The sequence below is a fragment of the Columba livia genome, chromosome 7 (assembly GCF_036013475.1).
Source record: "Columba livia isolate bColLiv1 breed racing homer chromosome 7, bColLiv1.pat.W.v2, whole genome shotgun sequence".
NCBI lineage: Eukaryota > Metazoa > Chordata > Aves > Columbiformes > Columbidae > Columba > Columba livia.
The window spans coordinates 27,554,406-27,568,199 of record NC_088608.1 but is presented as its reverse complement, the minus strand read 5'-3'; the positions used below and the strand labels follow the sequence as shown (position 1 = coordinate 27,568,199).

The window sequence follows — 13,794 nt, the reverse complement described above, 5'->3', positions numbered from 1 at the left end:
AGTGGTTTTTTGGGCCAGCTTATACCTTGGCCGACACGGGCTGTCGGTGGTTTTGGTCAGCCAGGCAGAGACAGCCCCACAGCCCCAAGAAACGCTTTTGCTGAGCGGTTACATTCATATTTTATTTCGCTTTCCAAGCGCACACAGCCCCGCAGAAGCCCTAAACACGAGAGAGAGGCCCAGCGCAGGCTGTGACACACGGCAGCGGTGACACACGGCAGCGGTGCCCGCGGCCGAGGCTCCGGGTAAGGCGGGGCGAGAGCCGCCCGGGGCCGGGCCGGCCCGATGCCCAGCAGGGGCAGCCAGGCGCCGGGGCCGCACCGCCCCCTCCCCGCGCCGGGGCCCGCCCTCGCCGCTACCGGTAGGGGCGAGGCCGGAGCTGGCGGCCGCTAAATGAGGCCGGCGCGGCCGCCCCGGGCCCGGCTGGGGCTGCTCCTGCTGGCGCTGTGCGGGGCGGCCGGGGGCAGCGGGGAGCCGCCGGCAGCAGGTACTGGCTTCCCCTCCGGCCCTGAGGGGCTGTGCGGGGCCGGGAGAGCAGCGGTGGGCTTGGCCGGGGTAGGGGGTCGCTTTCCTCTGCCCGGGCGGTCGCAGGCCTGGGGGCGTTCTCACCCCCGTCCCCCTGAGGCCAGGGAGCGGGACGCGCTCTGCTCCGCGCCGTGTCCCTCCATCGACTGCATCGACTGCCTCCTCCGCTCCCGCCCAACATGGCGCTGCCCTGCGGAGCGGCCGCGGCCTCCTCGGCCCGGCGCCAGCGCGTTTCAGGAGCCAGACGCGTCCCCGAGGCGCTTTGCTGTTTTTTCCTGCTTGTCCCATCGCAGTTCGGTTTCCACCAGAGCGGTCTGCGTACTTCCCTAAAGGTTGTTCTTATTTGCAGTAATACGTGACCCAGGAAAGTGCTTTCCCCGCGTCCCGGGCGCCCTCCGCATCCCGCAGCAGCTGCTGGTTCTCCCCGCTGCTCGCTGCCTCAGAGCCTGGGAGTTGCCCTCAGGGTCACTAAAATCTGCCTGCACCTCACAGTTAACCTGCTCGAAAGCATCTTTTCCTTTTGGAACGTGACTGTTGTACTCTCTGGAGCCGATGTCATGTTTGAAGCAAATAATGTTTCTAAAGAAAATGCCTTAAAATCCCAATGCACCAGCAGGAAGGTGAGGGCACTCAGGGCCACGTTTTGGTCCTGCTGGGGCATTGCTGTTCCCATCACCAGATCATCTCGGTTTAGAGCGCTGGGTAGCGCCCAACCTCACCTGCTCGCTGTGTCAGTCGGCAGCACTTCTCAGAGACAAACGAATCCTGTTGTGACTTCATCCCATGGCTTTTTGTTTTGGTTTGTTTTGGTTAAGCAGCGCAGCCAGTCCTCATCTGCAAGGTTGTGCTCCCTCCGTGCTGTGGATGAAAATTAATAAGACGGTTAATTTTTCACAGTAAAATTCCCAGATTTTAAATTTAATCCAATTTACTTTAGCAAGATCAGCTGTTGACACCTTAATTCTGGAATGACTTAATAACATACATGCACATTTTTCATTGGCTTAATTAAATTGGTTAAAAAACAATTTAGCCTAAGCTCAGCTTCCTTATAGAGACAGAGCAGGTTTTTACCTGCAAACAGCATCTCCTGTCTAGATTTAGTCTGTTTTGCACATACTCATTTTGCTGTCCTGAGTGTATGACAGTGTTTTTAGCAGTTATTACTGAGCTTGGCTTAAACCTACATTTTCTATCCAGTGAGCCAGATGATCCCCTCTGTTCAGATCTGCAATTATTTCCTTTATTCTTCTCGTTAATTATATTCCTGGAACACTGTGGAAATGCACTGCAGGGTATATTTTACACATTTATATAGATTGGAATGTTTGTTATTCTTCAGTTTGCTTTGTAAATCTTTTAGGTGCATTTCTGCTCAGAGGTGCAGTCTAATTCTGAAGACCATAGCGGGTCACTAGTGTTTCAGGGGAGTTAGACCAATTAGCACCCCATATCAGATAAATGACTTAATGGCAAAGCTGTCAGTGCAGTTGTGTGATGACATGTCGCAGCTGGACCGTCTCAGGAAATTTTGTTTTAAAGAGTTGTGTTATTTAACATCAGAGGGGTATGATTTCTGGGATCAGCAGCCATGTCATGTGCTGAGTGACTATTTTTGTACATAAGCCTGTTTACCTGCTCCGACTCCCACAGTTGCATTCCCCACTGCTATAAGCATCCACTCCGGCAGAGTTACTCCCACTCGTGCCGGCAGTGGATCTGGCCCAGGGGGCCTATTCCAGTGCCATCAAAACACTGATACCCAAGCCAAGCTTTTATGGATTACATTTTTTAGAAATATCACCCTAGATTAATATTTTTTTTTCAAAGGTGTTGCGATTTACGCTGACTTGAAGTCTAATTTGAATTTTCATCTAAATCATATTGAATGTGATGCCCTGCAGCATAGTTTTTATGTTTGATTATCTGCAAATTGCATGTGATTCCCTCAGCATACAGAACAATGAAATGGGGAAAAAGTATACATTTGTATTTGATACATCCTTAACATTAACTTTTCTGCCCCCCTCTCAGGTGGAAACTGTAGCTTTCTGCAGGAAATGGATGTAATACAGAAACACGACGAAAACTGTTATTGCTATGTGCAAAACAGAACCATTCACTTACAGTACATCTGGTCGACTGTGCAGGTAAGAGGCTACATAAACGTTAGTGTTACGTATTATAGTGTTACGTATTATGTTTGTCCTCTGCTGACGGACCACTGTTAACCTCTGTAACAACTGCTTTTGTTTATCATCCTCACCTATGTAAAACTTCTACATTTGAGGATACAATGCAGTTCAGTGACTCACTTGCTGCAGCGTACCAGGCCACAGTATAGGAACCAAGGGTGTATTAGATTGTGACTAATGAAAAAACAGCAGCAGCCCTGCATTTCTGTTTTTCTGAATAAGAGGGTCATCTTACAAGAAACATGTTTAGAGATTAGCTCGAAGCAATATAAAAATCTCTTAGTGGAAGCAATAACAGCTGAAGGAACAAACTTCTGTGTGGTTCCTTTTTTTTTCCTGGGAAGACAAGGGAGGGAAACAGTTTCACTTCACCTCTGTTGGAAGAATTTGCTCTTGGAGCAGATTTTCCTCGCACAAAATTTTCCTCTCTCTCTCACATCTATAAGGAAGTGGAACATCTCTTTCTTTGTTCCCGGGACTTTCCTCAGGAATGTTCTGCGGATGTTTTTATGAATGGTAGCAGACTTCAGGTAGCAAAACCCTCCAGCAGTCACACAAGCTTTCCTGGAATAGATGTTTAAAAGCAGGAAGTTAAGATTTTTTTCCCACAACAAATTGCTTGCTGATGTGTTGTCTTTCTCCCCGCAGAAGCCTGTTTTATTACCTGTTGCATCACTTTTTTGCAGACAGGTCTTTGTTGTCTAATAGGCCCTGATGGAGAGCTCACAATGAATCACAGTCTCCAGGAAAACCATTCCATCTCAGACAATGGACAAGATCTTTTTACCGTTTTGGTGGGAGAGGGTGCTTGGAACTAGCAAGAAATGCCAAAACATCCAACAGGAGCATGCTTATATTGAAATGTCTGGTTGTGGTATCTTTCGTTTTCCTCATTTCTGTCCCTAACATGAAGATTGCATTATTAATTACAAGAAAAGCAAGTCCAATTTCTTATGGTTCAGGAGAGAATGGAGAAGTATATGAACATCCACAAAAGAAACTGTGGTCAGTCAGATATTACTGGTTTTGCTAGAAATTTGTGTGTGGGCAAGTGTCATGGTAAAACCAAACCCATTGAGCTTTGCGATGGATTGAGGCTCCTTCATAGAACTTTGCTGACGTTGTGTTCTCTGAATCACCTTGTAAGGCCTAAACAATCTTTGCATAATATTACTAGCCAATATTAAACAACTGAGAATTGCACTAGCATTTTATTCTTGAGCTCTCTATACTGATTTTCATTATCTCAAGTCTGGCGTTCAGAAAAACAAAAACCCCCAATGATTCTGAGCTACTTCTCTCTGTATTCTGTTGTCTGTTTTTAGGTAAAAGTTAACAGCAGAGAAATGTTCAAGTTTGAGCCTATTCCAGAAAAAAGCAACTGTCGTAATGCAGAAACTGTTTTTGAGTTTGCTGCATGTGCTGTCCAGACCTTCTGGAAACCAGAAACATCCACAGAAACTTTCATGAGGATAAAACAATATGGAGAGGATATTTGTTTCAAAATACAGCCCCTTGAAACCGAGCCATATACTGTGAGTGTCAAACGAGAAAGTAAGTAAAAAAGCTTTCCATATAGATTACAGATAGATTGGTATTGCCAGTGTTACTGAACGTACCATCTCATCTGTAAGAAGCTTCAGACTTTTCTATTGATATTTTATATAATCAGCATTTCAGATTGAATTAGTCTAAAGTCCATTTCTATTTTTTCCCCCCTTTTTTAGTGCTAGATGGAAAGCTCTTGTTTTTGTTTGTAGCTGGAATTTTTCTGTACCATTTTGCAAACAGCCTTAGCAGGTGAGTACTAGCTGCTGGGTTTTCACCTTCTTTCCCAAAGTCTGTGTATCTTTGGTCTGTTTTCTTAGCTAAAGAGGCAGGTCTTTGGGAAAGTGAAATAAGGAAACTGAATGCATATCTAAAACTTACACCATTTGTGTTTGGACAGATTGTGATCTGTCTTGGAGTGCTGTAGTCTATTAATCACTGAGCTGTGTCAGGGTTCTTGTATCCAAGTGTCCTGCAGGGTTGACACCAAGATAAGCCTCAGTGAGCAAGTGTGTGGAGGCAGACAAATTCTCTCTCCCTTTTGTAGACCAGGGAGGTTGGCCGAATGCTAAATAAATAGAGGTTACTCAATTGTTATAGCAAAATACGTGGCCCATGACTTCAAAGCAAAATGAGTCATAAATTAATTGTCAGGAGGCACCTCTAAAACAAGCAGAGCAGCAACAGGTTTTATAGAGTTAACTCTGAATTAGAGTCAGGAATTACAAATGCATAAAGCTTAGGAAAAAAAACTTACTGGTTTGTGGAGGTTTTTTTTACATTTTCAATTAAAAAAGTAACACTTTTCTTGCAGTACAGAACCATATCAATACATAGAAGAAAATGAAATTACTAGAAACTAGAAAGTAAATGAAATAGAAAATAGTGCAAGCTTTAAAAAAAAATCCAACACCATCTCTTAGCCTTTTACAACTTCAGTGAGCTTAAGTATCTGTTGGGAATTTTCCTTACACCGATTTAATATCTAAACTGGGTCTGTTAACCATGTCACTACAACTCTACCTTATAGCTCTATCAAGTTCTTCTTGAAGATCACTGCTGTTTTTACAAATGTTGGCATCTTAACCAAGTACAAATGATACTTCTCACCATATTCTCTCTTGTTCTCTTACAGGAGCACCACGTTCTTTTACCTTTCTGGAGTAATACTGGGTGTTCTTGCTCTGCTAGTCTTTGTTCTGTTGACCCTTAAAAGGTTTATTCCAAGGGTAAATCTACATTTATAAAACAAAATAATAATCAACATCATAATATAGAAAATGCAGAGTACAGAGCCAGATTCTGACCTTGCTCTGTTTTTGTGGCCAGGTAACTGTGCTGAAGTGACTGCAGGATTGCTTGTGTCAAATAAATATCGTTAGGTCAGAATCAAGTTCTAGTTTGCTCGCTCCTGAGTTTAAACTAAACAGGAGATTGTTGATATATAAGAAGAGTTTATTCTGAAGCAGAAGTTATTTTTGTTCGACTGGAGCGAACCTTACTTTTGCATGTATGAAACAATCTAAATAAAAATGTTGGTTTAGCAGTAAGTGGAACAGGTTCTCTTCCATTCACCAGATACAATTAATTGCAAGGCAGATGTGAATTTTTCCTTCACTTTTACAAATTCTGTGCATTCCCACAGTATTGCTTGATACATTAATTGGGAATACACCGCAATAGGCCTGTCCCATGACATTAGGACATGATACACAAATACAGAGAGGCAGTTGCTCCAGTTAGAATTGATATTGTTTACTTGAAGCATGCAGAGCCCTTTACAGTGGAAGTCTAACACAGATTGTAAGCCCTGTAGGTCTCCCAGATATCACAGCTGGCTTTGCCTGGGTGGTCCCGTGCACACAATGGTCCTGGTTCTGACTTGAAATAGTTTCAAGATTTTTTAGTTGTTTTTCTTTTCTTTCCAGCATAGTACCTTCTGGATCTTAATGGGTGGCTGCTGGATGTCCTCTCTCTATTTTATTTACTGTTTCAAAGAGAATATGCAGTGGTTGTGGTCTGAGCACAGAAACTACTTGCTGGGTAAGAAAATTATCAAAAAACATGCTGTGGATTCTGGTTTAATTTGGTGGTTAGATGAATACCTGCTCATAAAAGAAAAAAAAAAAAGTGTGACTCATTTATAGAATATTTTTTTCTCCTAAGCCATAGGTGTTGGAATATTGCAAGGGTTCCTAATCCACTCAAAGGAGCATTTACTTGTATCATTAAATAAGGAGTTTGATATAGTGGGTCAGTAGCATCTTTAAGAGCAGATTTTGCCTCTGTTATCCATTCATTGATTCACCATTACACACTTTCCCTGTAACAGCAAAGGGGCAGCTATGCTGGTTTGTATTTTGCTGGATGGGCAAACTGGATGCATAAATTGCCACCGGGATGTGGCTGCAGGGGCTGACGCAGCTCTGGCTGTGGCACCTGCCGTGACAGTCGTGCATGGCGAGATTCATGTTTAGCTCGTAGCGTTAGCTGAAGCCTGTTCACAGGTCACCTCCTGAACTCTTTGCGCGTTTTGAAATATCAAGCACTTACAACATAATGCAGGTAGCTGTATGAAAACACAAGAAACAGCAGCCTGTATTTTACAGCAGGTGCAAGCTTTGTGAACCAAACCGATAAAGTTCATATGGGTAGTTTTTGCCTCTTCTTTTCTGTTTCTACAGGGTATCTTCTGGCTGTTGGAATGACCAGCTTTGCTGCTTCCTATCAGCACGGGCCGCTTACTACTGAACTGAGCATAACCTTGTTCACGTGGACACTGCAGTTAACAGCCTTCGTCTTGATTTACTGTGGTGTCACCATACCTCAGGTTGCGTATGCAGTCATAGCCATCAGCCTCTGCTCAAAAGGGCTCTGCTACCCCCTTGGCGCCGCTTGCCACATAGGCAGGTTTGTAGCTGCTTGGGAATCTCCAGGTCCCTGTGGCACCAGGAAATATCAGAGGCTGATAATGAAAAACCCTTACGCTTCAATAATGATATATTAATTTCTAGTACTAGTTCATATTTTTACCAAATGTAAATCCGCAATAGAAAAAGTATAAATTCATGAGATATGGGAATTTAATTATTTTCCATTTGGCAGTTTTAAACATGATTTTTGATCTATGGAGAACGGAGAAATGTGACTCTGCTCTTAAGTACAAATGTAGAACCTTCTAGTCTGCAGCATATGGCGACTAAAACATTTCTGTTTGGTTAATTGATTAGACAGCATCAATACTGCCTTGGTTTCATTTGTAGTGAGAGAATCTGCAGGTATTGTACTGAACCTTAAGGGATAAAACAATGTACTATTACTGAGGAAGCAGATGTTTAAAAGTGACAGTCCATGTAGGTTAGATAGTGTAGAGCTCAGAGACTGAAAACCCATGTCCATAAAAATAATGGTTTCCATTGATCTTATTTTCCCAAGGTTATTCTAGATGTGTCTGCCTTTGTTTTGTGGAAACAACCTGTTGTCACTGTAGGGACATTCTGCCCTTATTCCCAGAGCCCCATTTACATCTTAGTGTTTGGAAGGAAAACTGCTTTTGATATGTAGACCTTCATTCGCTAAGTATTTTCATTAACAATATGGGAACAACTTGTCTGTTCACCCTCAAATTTGAAGCATGTTTTAGCACAAATACAACACTTGAGATTCCAAAAAGCCCTGCCAATTTGCATCTGTTTTTTACCTTCAGTGATGGCATTCAGATTACGAATCTTCAGTGCAGACTGTTCCATAGCTGTGCACTTCTGAACCGCAGAGAACCAGGAATAGGCAAAGGCTAGAACTGGCATCACCGAAAGAATAACAAACAAAGAATTTCATTTTTAGTCCTTTACACATTGTTTAGTTTTGAAGAACATATTGCTTTGAGCTTGTGCTCTTTTTAGATGTTGAAGTGCGGACTGGGTTGAAGCTTTTTTTATCTTAGGTAGAATTTATCATTTGTTGAAGATTGATTTTTTGCCTGCAGCTGAGAAGCACCAGCTGTTTCAAAAGCAACATACAGGATCTACACTTACCTGATGTAAGCAGGTTCAACTCACTCTGAAATCAGTAAGATTTGACTACAGAAGTCAGAACACACGTTTTACCCTGAAACACTGCAGTTTGTTTTCCATGTGTATCTCTTTTTGTTTTTCATGAACTGATGCTTCTATAAAACAAACAAGCACTGAAATCCAGCTCTGCAAAGCTGTCTTAGGAGAATGATAAGGACTTGGTTTTTTTTTCCTGTTTCAAAACACTAAGCAGTAGCACCAAACTGTGAGGCCACAATGCCAGATACACGGTTCAGAGCAGCAGATGTATCAAAACAACTAAGAATCTTGCATTATTTGAGGTTAACATCAGTACTGATGCCACTGAGCCAGCAAGACCTTTACTATCTGACCTGAACAAGGGCTACAGCTCATTCTTGCTGCACAGGGAAATAAGGAGGCAAGCTGAAGGCTGCTGGTTGGTGCAGGTGTTTTTATAGAGCTGAAGGTTTTATGGGCATCCAGCCCTTGCTTATCTTAACTCATCACAACATTTAAATTGAAAGCAGTCGACAGAAGGGAACAGAACATGGCACACTTTCTAATTGATATCTAATTATATTATACATCACTACGCAGCAGCTAAAAAAACATCAGATTGTAAACATTTTGGCCTCAGACTACTCAGTTTTGTAATTTAAAGCAAGATTTAAGAGAAGCGATCTAGTAAACAACATGAACAACTCATAACAGACTTAAAGCATTGCTTATCTCCAAAGTTACATATGCAGACTGGGTTTTGATTCAGCCCGTGTCTCTGCACAGACACGTTTTGCATATTGCACCTAAAAATGGCTGAGGAAGCAGCCATCTAATTCTCTGCGATTTTAGTCCATGCATACACAGTAAGGACCCAATCCAAAGCTCATTTGAAGCTTAATAGATACCATTCTGTGGAATTCTACAACTTCAGTTAAGACCTAGGGTAAACAGGCTAGCAAACACTAGATGTCTTAAAATTTTAATGCAAGAATGTAGCTTGTCCTCAAGGATAAAAGTGATTAATGCATGCTAATAGCAGGTACTAGAGAAAAAGGACAGACAATAATTATGTGCCACAAGACTTCAGAAATAGTAATAGTTTTTCTTTCATTCTAGAAAAATGAAGAATCACTTTAAATCAAAACAGTTAGTGTTTAAATGGCTTACTGAAGAGGAATATCGAGAACAAGGTGAAAGAGAAACTATCAGAGCTCTGGAGGAGCTACGCTCATTCTGCAGGAACCCCAACTTTCCATCCTGGTTGGCTGTATACAAACTCCAGTCCCCACATCGGTAAGAAAACCTGGTTTCTCTAAAGCAAAAAACACATTGTACAGCCCCCACTGCTATTTCAGGCACCGCTGTGTGTTTTATTTTGCATTCAGTCAGGTGGGGGGTAGCTTCATCTTTTTGAGTAATCCTGCTAAAGATCACAGCCACACCTCTCAAGGATGTTACTTGCTGGGGATATTAAACCCCATTTGTTCCTCTCTGACAATAAATTACTCTCAGAGTTTGCAGGTGCTTTCTACAGTGCCTCCAAATTCCTCCACAGTGACCCAGGTGGCCGTCTAACCAGTGAAATGCCCCTTTCTTCAGTTTTTAGAGCATTATATTTTTGTGTTGTGTAAAACTGGGGCAGGCTGAAGATACACGCTCAGCCTGAAGATTCCTGCACAGTCAAGGAATCCCATTACTTGAAGTATCAACCAACACCTAAGACTAAGAATATAGAGAAAGAAATCAGTGCCTGCCCCTGGGAAGTGTAACAGATAGAAGAGCTGCTGCAGATATAGCTTAATATATAAACTTAGGACAAATACGGGTTGGGAAGGGTCACGTAAATGCAGCCAGAAAATCTTGCAGAATATAAAATTAATCATAAAAGCAGTGTATTTTCATCAAAACCAAAACTTCAGGATAGCAGAGTTGCACGTACTGGCCAGCCACAAAGACTTGGCCCTTTCCACACAACCAAGCGTCACCATTTCAGAGGAGCCCCAGTCAGCTTGGAATTTAATCAATAGAAAGTTAAAACTAGTTTCAGAACCTTCATCGTCCTTGGATGGGCGCACAGCCACCTTCTCTGACAGGTTTTATAGATCTACTGTTAAACCGTCATATTTTCTAAGCTACTTTCCTTCAGTCTCATGATTGAAAGACACAAAAAGTGAAAATTCACCGCAGTTTTGTAAAACAAAATACTGCCAAGTACACAAAACAAACAAGGCACATGTATTTTCTAGCTGTCACTTCGTTAATATGGTTCTTACAAACTGTTGACTATAAAACCACAAAAAAAAAGGAGAACCAACAGAATGCTGATTTAAAGTTGAGTTCCCCTTCAAGCTTCCATTAAGATAGTTCAACGCGAGGCAAACCCGTGAAACGCATCCAGTCCAAAGCAGTTCCCCATTTAAACTAACAGTGCTTCCAAGAAGAGCGAGGTGACAATGTTCATTTCACAGACACGGTAAGTCTAAAATGTAAATTATTGATCAGTTTACCAGAACTCCAGAATGTAGCTGCATTTCCTTTCTCTTACATTCTTCTGATGCTGTCGACACTTACCCAGGTGTCAGAACTGCCATCTGTTGCCACGCACTTGCCAGAAAGCTCCAGCTCTGTTCTCTCTCTTCAACGTAGTTGCCCACTGAAAGTAAGATTTGTGGCAAAATGAAAAGTAGGGACAGTGCTATGTTCATGCTTTGTTCTGCCAGACCTCTAGTTTGGCATTTACTTGGAGCAGCTACAGAATTCCCACTGTGCAGCTCCAGGTTCACCCAAAGCAGGAATTCTTTGGTAAGACTTTGGCTCAGCTTGCCCAGAGCGTGCATGCAGCACCAGCAGCAAGGTGATAGCACAGCAATGCAGGAATGCAAAGTTCTCACTGTTTATTCCTTTTATTGGTAACGTCAACTTACCTCAATCTTACAGCCTTTGTCACAATTATGCTACAGCCTTGTTTTTAGAAGCTAAAGTACCATCTATCCAGCTCTACAAATGCTTACTCCGGATTGCCCCATAAGTACTGACAAGATGTGAAAACAAAGTTAAATCTTTCTTGCTTAGTTACAAGACCTTGCAGATGACCTCCAGGAGAGCAAAGGTTATATAGAAAAGACTGAAAAGGTGACAAGGCAGGAAAACAAATCTTCAGGTTGTTGCCATCCGTTGCAACACTCTGTTGTTCAGGACTCCCTGTTTTGTGCTGCAGTTTCCCCTCATCTGCACTACCTGTCGGCTTGTTTTTACAACATCCCAGCTTAACTGGCAGTATCCCCTGTATTCACAGTATTTTTTTCATTCTCAGTTGATCAACTTTTCCCTTTAAAAATCTGGCAGGTTTGCAGGTTTTGTCCTGGGATCTCCACACATCTCAGCTGCAGAAATAAGGGCGTATGATGCGGAATACGGCATCGGGAGCTTCTTCCTGGAAGAGCAGCTCTTTGAGACAAGGACAGAATCTGAGCAAGATGATTCAGCCAATTCCATCCATGAAGAAGATGAGGAGGATGAAGATGAAGTGCATAATCAAATTTCATTTCCATATGCTGCTGAGTTGCTCTGAGCTTTGGGAAATATCCCAGAAAAAAACAAAGGAGAGTAGGGAAAGCACATTCATCCTAGAGAGGAAGGACTGAGAACTCATGCTTGGTGATTTCTTGTGTGGACAAACAAGGGTTTTTGAAAAAACTGTTTCCTGTATCACTGATGTTGCCTGACTAGAGCAACAGAAGGAAACCGTAGGGGCTGCTCAAGTGAAGAGGATTCTCATACTATTGGTACTGGGGAAGTAAAGGTTGGTTTTTTCCAAAGCAAGTACTGGCAACAGCCTGTCCCACCAGGATGCCTTGTTTTTCCAGGGATACTACCTCTAGAGAACAGAGAATCTGTTTTAGCCCTTTTAATTGTCAAGCCCTCTGTGCTGAGCACTAGAGGAGGAGAAGCCATTATTAATACTCTACTTTTAGCAAGAACCCTGTGTGTCAACAATTTTAATGATGCTGTGAGTGTGCTGATAAAACTGTTTGTGAGACTTTTCAGTGCTGAAGATCAATAGAGAGTTAATACAGTTGAACAAGGTTTATTTTCTCTTCTGGCTAGGTGTACTGTATCTTAGCTTCACATTTGTTTTAAGCTCCTCTTACTCTTCAGAACCTTGCCTGACTTTTCACCCTCTGCTTTGTGTTCTGCTTTTGGGCTCTGCTCTATTTATGCTGCACTTTGTTCTTTCTGTATCTTTGTTTCTTCACATACTTTTCTTCCCTCTTGTACAGGTCCCTCTGCTGAACTTTTCTTCACCCTCTGCTTCTCCACCTCTGACAACTGCAGATGATTTAGGAGAGGATTTCCATCCTCAAATGTATTTTTAGTCTTGCTTTCAATGTTGCTGTCACCTTACTTCAGATGGGTGCTACTGTCCCTTTCAGGCCTCTCAGCAGCCCAGAGAAGGCAAAAAAGGCTGGTATGTTAAATGGAAAAGTCACCCCAAACCAGGCCATTATATTTTTAAGACACTGTTCCTTTTCTTTAAATTATTTTGAACAATACGAGGTGCACCTACTCCCACAAAACAAAACAAAAAAAATCAACCCGCATTTTGTGTAGTTGGGAAGTCCATCATTTGCCAGGGATGGGTAAATACTATCCAAAGTAGAGCAGGTAACTACTCAGTACATCCAAAGACAGAAGTGCAGCAACACATGAGAAAGATGACGACCACTTCAATGGACAGCTGACACCTTAAAAATCCTCCCCAACCAGTTCCAACATCAGAAGCATTTCATCAACAAAACCCACCAAAACCAACTCCTGTAATTTGAGCCCGTTGCCAACACTGCATTTACTTGCACAGCATTCCTGTGATATACGGAGAGTACATAGGTTTACCAAAACACAAGTGTCAAGTCCTGTCCAGCCAGAAGATCTTGGAAAAGAATCTGGATGTCAATCCATTGCCTTAACCACTATAAAAGCCTTTCTTCCTTCACAAAGGATGAGTTACATTTATCTTCTGTTTCATGGGGTTTAAAAATAAGTTAGAATTTTGTACTATTTTTGTATTCACAGTACAGCATATTTGATATACTGTCTTGTACTTCCACAGTTTTTTAAAATAAAAGTATTTTTCAGCTATGTGGTTCTCCTCCCTTCTGCATGTACTGGCTTCAGAACAGCAGAATGTATGACAAGGAGGAGCCAAGCAAATTGAGTGTGTTTATGTCCCCACGTTTTCTCCCTTGTTGCAGATTTAAGCAACAGTAACTGTGCATTAGCTGTGGTTGCTCCAAAACAGAATGTCCTCTCTACCTCAAATGCATCTCCCTGAAGGAACCTGCTATGCCCATTCTCCACATGTGACAGATCCAAACCACCACAAAGCCAACTTCTGAAGGTGACCAGTGAGATCTGGCAGTTAAACACAAACAACAAACCAAAGCTATAGATCCCTCCCTGTCATCACTTCTGTATGTATACAAGTTAAACAG

General features: G+C 42.4%; 1 protein-coding gene across 3 annotated transcripts; it reads left to right on the top strand.

The window, feature by feature from the left end:
- The first annotated feature begins 107 nt into the window (after positions 1-107).
- NEMP2 (nuclear envelope integral membrane protein 2) lies at positions 108-13,441 on the top strand. Of its 3 annotated transcripts, none has more exons than XM_065069860.1 (9): positions 108-245; positions 2,560-2,675; positions 4,046-4,274; positions 4,448-4,520; positions 5,404-5,497; positions 6,197-6,311; positions 6,953-7,178; positions 9,419-9,595; positions 11,648-13,441. In XM_065069860.1, exons 2-9 carry the CDS (start codon positions 2,586-2,588, stop codon positions 11,871-11,873), a joined length of 1,230 nt encoding a protein of 409 aa, XP_064925932.1. In that variant the 5' UTR covers positions 108-245; positions 2,560-2,585; the 3' UTR covers positions 11,874-13,441. The 3 variants fall into 3 exon arrangements, with proteins under 3 accessions (XP_064925932.1, XP_064925931.1, XP_064925933.1); XM_065069859.1 differs by lacking the exon at positions 108-245 and adding an exon at positions 349-487; XM_065069861.1 differs by lacking the exons at positions 108-245; positions 4,448-4,520; positions 5,404-5,497 and adding an exon at positions 349-487 and having other exon boundaries at positions 4,046-4,255.
- Positions 13,442-13,794: the final 353 nt, after the last annotated feature.